General features: G+C 45.6%; 1 protein-coding gene across 1 annotated transcript; it reads right to left on the bottom strand.

The window, feature by feature from the left end:
• Positions 1-288: 288 nt before the first annotated feature.
• Positions 289-561, bottom strand: LOC138076340 (small cysteine and glycine repeat-containing protein 5-like). The gene has a single exon (XM_068968486.1). It carries the CDS (start codon positions 559-561, stop codon positions 289-291), a length of 273 nt encoding a protein of 90 aa, XP_068824587.1.
• Positions 562-4,702: the final 4,141 nt, after the last annotated feature.

The following is a 4,702-nucleotide window of genomic DNA, read 5'->3' as shown; positions in this document are numbered from 1 at the left end:
AATCAAATATCCTAGGGTTTATTTGTAAATGAGGGTTCTCTGTAAACCTGGGCTTCGCCCAGCTATCTTGTCATCAGTTCTTTGCAGTATATTTGTTTCCTGCCATGATGTGTGGTTTGTAAGCAAAGGAAGATCTCAGAAGGACAAGGCATGGAGCACAGGAAGGAGAAGAAGAAAAGCTGGTGATGGAGACTTTAGGGGAAAGAAATGGACTGAGGAGCGTGAAGTAGCCTTACCAGCAGGAGAGGGCGTGTCCTCCGCAGCTCCTGCGTGGAGCCGGGCGGTCACCTAGTGGCAGCATTTCTTCTGGCAGCTGCATTTCTGCTGGCAACAGCCCTTCCCATCGCCACAGCCACACGAGTGGCAGCTGCAGGTGTGGCGGTGGCAGCAAACCACGGGGACGCTGCAGCAGCCCCCACAGCAGCCGCAGCAGCAGGGGCAGCAGCTGCTGCAGCAGCCCACCCGGTAGCATCTGCAGCTGTTGCAGCTGTTGCAGCTGCCGCAGCCACTGCCGCAGCCACTGCCGCAGCTACCACAACTTCCACAACCACAGCAGCCCATGGTGTCAGTAGAGAGGACTCAGGAGAGGTGAGGAGGGAGACTCAGGAGGGCAGGGAGGTCAGATGTCACCTTCTGCCGGAGGGGACCCTTATATACCAGCCCTGGGACAGGAGAAGGCAGATACGTGACCACTTCCTTGGAATTGTTTCCTTTTCTCTAGGAAAACCTCTTGCTCCTCCTGATCATTTTCCTTCTAGACACCGTCTGTCTCATTAAGTCACATCTCTTCAGTTTAGTTAAATTTACCTTTGTTTCACCCAATGGGAGCATTTAGCAAAGGACCTGTCCCTGTTTTCAAATACAGCCAGTGTTAGCAAAGGTGAACTGGGATACCTTCCTACTCACTAGCGTTTTCCTAAGTCACTAATATTTTCCCAGGGGAACCATGTATTTCCCGTCACCTCTCCAGAGAAAACTCCTAGGGATCTTTTCAGCAGGAGAAAGAGAGTACAGAACCTTAAATAAAGAAGGTAACTTTCAACATGGCTGTTGCCATCATCGGTCTGAAAGCCATAGATCCACACATATATAAACTAGCGGATATGTCTGTTTCTCTAACCTGGGATAGAAGCTCTGATTGCAAACGTTGAACTCGCTCAGCAAATTATAAAAATCACCCTCTCTGTGGGGAAGCCCAGATCCATCTACAGGACCTCCTAACCCTCACATTTCTGTCTTGTAATTAATACTTCTTGCATGAGTCACATATGTAGGTCCAGTCTTAATCACAGAGCAGGTGACAAGACAACCATGAGATGAGAGTTCACAAGCCCTAGGAAGCTCCTCTGTCCCCCAAAAGACCTCCTCCGATGGCTGACTTCAGCAGTGTCAGCTCAGGACTCACATTAGATCCTTGGCTAGAGAAGGGCTATACTCAATGTTGAAATAAGAAAGTGAAAGTGTTAGTCGCTCAGTTCTGTCTGTCTCTTTGCGACCCCGTGGACTGTGGCCTGCCAGGCTCCTCTGTCCATGGGATTCTCCAGTCAAGAATACTGGAGTGGGTTGCCATTTCCTTCTCCAGGGGATCTTCCTGACCCTGGGATCCACCCTATGTCTCCTGCATTGCAGGCAGATTCTTTACGGTCTGAGACACCAGGGAAGATCCTATACTCTACACTGGATTTCCCAAAATGTGTCTGGTAGAACACTAGTTCCACAGGATGTTAAAACTTACAACAACACAAAAAAAGATTCAGTTATGTTTGAAAAGTAATCCTTTTAAATAAAGCTAACCTATGTTTCGACTGTAGATCTTCTCAGAGCTCCAACGGGTCCTGTGACTCTCAGCAGAGCAAACCTACTAGGCCACAGAGCCTTCTCTCAGCTAGAAAGCTCTGCTTTCCTTCATTCCTCAGGTGAGAGAGCTCCCAGGACAGGCCCAAGTTCAGATTCTTATGGTGAATTTAGAAAAACGCTGAACACAGGGAATGGAAAGGGTAGAACAGCGGTTCTCAAACTTTTTGGTCTTGGGACCCATTATGCTCTTAAAAGTACTTATGACCCCAAAGAGCTCTTGTTGTATGACTGGTATCTATTGCTACTTACTATATTAGAAATTAATACTAAGACATTGTTAATACTTAATTATGAACTCATTTTAAAATAACAATACAATCCCATTACTTGCTCACATAAAATAACACATTTTGGGGACAAAAACACTTTCCAAACAAAGAAAAGTATTTGTTGAGCACAGTGGCATTTGTTTTACATTTTTGCTGATCTCTTTTATGTCTGGCTTAAAAGATGGCTTAGAGTTGGCTGGGGGTCACATCTACTTCTGTGTTGACTCCATTGTACTATGTTGTTCTTGTTGAAGCAAATAAAGAAAACTCAGTCTTACACAGACAGGCAGTTGAAAAAGGAAGATAAGCCAAGGATCCTAGAATCACACTTTGAGGACTGCTGGAGCAAAGATTCAGAAACTTAGTTCCCTATGGAAACAACCTATGTAAAAATGTTCCCAACATTTCACTTCATCAAGGATACATCTTTATGCCACTTTATGGAATTTTAATGCTTGTATGTTAAAATAGTTACCACATGCTGCCATATTTTCTAACAGCATTTCTAATGGTATTTTCTAATGCATTTCCCACTCAATAATCCTGTGATTGTCTTTGTCTTTAAAATAAAGCTGAAACTCACCAGCAGAGCATTCAATGCCCTCAACAATCTGGTTTCAATTGACCCTTACAGCCTAATCCTCTGTCCAGAGTTCCAGGGGCACCCAAGACTATCAAAAAAGAGAGGCTGGAAATTAATACCATTACTAACAGGCTTCCTTGGTAGCTCAGTTGGTAAAGAATCTGCCTGCAATGCAGGAGACCCAGGTTCGATTCCTAGGTCGGGAAGACCCGCTGAAGAAGGGATAGGCTACCCACTCCAGTATTCTTGGGCTTCCCTTGTAGCTCAGCTGGCAAAGAATCCACCACAATGCGGGAGACCTGGGTTTGCTCCCTGGGTTGGGAAGATCCCCTGGAAAAGGGAAAGGCTACCCACTCCAGTATTCTAGCCTGGAGAATTCCATGGAGTACATGGGGTCGCAAAGAGTCAGACAAGACTAAGTGACTTTCATTCACTCACTCTCTGGAGTAATAGTTAATCTTCATGGTACAAGCACTAGGTACTGAACACAGTACTAAGCACTTATAAATGTAACTGAGCAGGTTCTTAAGGCTTCCTGGAACAGACCCCCACCCCATGTCCTCCACCTGTCTCTTGTATATAGAAAAGCTGTAGTCTCCCAGGCCTTCCGATGCAGGATACAGCATGCTTGGGGCTGGTGCACGGGGATGACCCAGAGGGATGTTGTGGGGAGGGAGGTGGGAGGGGGGTTCATGTTTGGGATCGCATGTACACCCGTGGTGGATTCATGTCAATGTATGGCAAAACCAATACAGTATTGTAAAGTAAAATAAAGTAAAAATAAAAAGTTAAAAAAAAAAAAGTGTTAATGGGTCAGGAGAACTAGTGACAATTTAAACAGTAGATCAGCCATATCACAGAGTCACAGAATCTTTAGTTCCTACCTGAAGGACGTAGATAAGAGGGTCTGATGCACATACCTGAGTTCTGCAGACACTAAAACTACCACCAGAGGGAAAAGGCTAACTTCATGATGCCCAGACTGTAGCCATGACATAAGCTGCTCCATCTTGAGCAGTACGGAATCTGAGGCTTGCACAGTTCCAAGAACTGGCCTCAAGGAAATGGACACAGACCAACCTTGGAGTTAAAGATCAACTGCACTTAAAACAAGCACGATGACGCTGACCATCACATGAGTTTCAGGATGACTGCTGGAGCTGACCATGCTGTTCTGCATGTAGCCCCTCCCCACACTCCCCTGAAACTTCCTGAATTTCCCTTTCCCCCCTAATGGGGAATTTGAAGATGGTTTGGAGAACACTAGTGTGCTAGTTGGACATGACTGAGTGACTGAACTGAACTGAACTGAGTGCAACATCTCTCCAGGGTTGCCTACTTCCTAAATAAAGCATCTCTCTTTTTCCATCAACCCTTGTCTCTTGAACATTGAGTTTGGAGCAGAGCAGCCAAGCTTGAGTTTGATTCCAACTGCAGCCAGTGACGGAAATGAAACAGAGACAAAAGCAATGAAGCAGGCAGGACTCAGGCAGTAACACACATGAAGGAATAATGTCAACAGAGCAAAGACGGCGAAGGCAGGGCAACACTAGATCATGCCTGTGATGCAGACCTTTCTTCTCCCATGAAAGAAACACCCCAGCCACATGGTCACACCTTGAACTTTTATACTCCTGTACCTCCCTGTGGCTGTGCTTTTAGCTGAAAATGCCTTCCTCCACCATCAAAATTCTACTCATATTTAAAGATGCCCGCTAAGATGGCGGAGGAATAGGATGGGAAGACCACTTTCTCCCTCACAAATTCCTCAAAAGAACATTTCAACGCTGAGTAAACTCCACAAAACAACTTCTGTAGGCTGGCAGAGGACATCAGGCAACCAGAAAAGCAGACCATTGTCTTCAAAAACAGTGAACCTCTCTGGGTGTCCCTCAGTGTGGAGAAACTTTTCATCTTTAACCTAGATGTTTTATCATCGGTGCTGTATAGATGGAGAAGTCTAGAGGCTACTGTAAAAATAAAACTGAAAACC

Source organism: Capricornis sumatraensis, chromosome 3, assembly GCF_032405125.1.
Source record: "Capricornis sumatraensis isolate serow.1 chromosome 3, serow.2, whole genome shotgun sequence".
Lineage (NCBI taxonomy): Eukaryota > Metazoa > Chordata > Mammalia > Artiodactyla > Bovidae > Capricornis > Capricornis sumatraensis.
Note: the sequence above shows the minus strand (reverse complement) of the source record. Positions and strands in the feature narration are given on the sequence as shown.

Bases quoted from the DNA above. Each gene is read 5' to 3' on its own strand.
- LOC138076340 (XM_068968486.1), bottom strand. From the start codon at position 561: ATGGGCTGCTGTGGTTGTGGAAGTTGTGGTAGCTGCGGCAGTGGCTGC.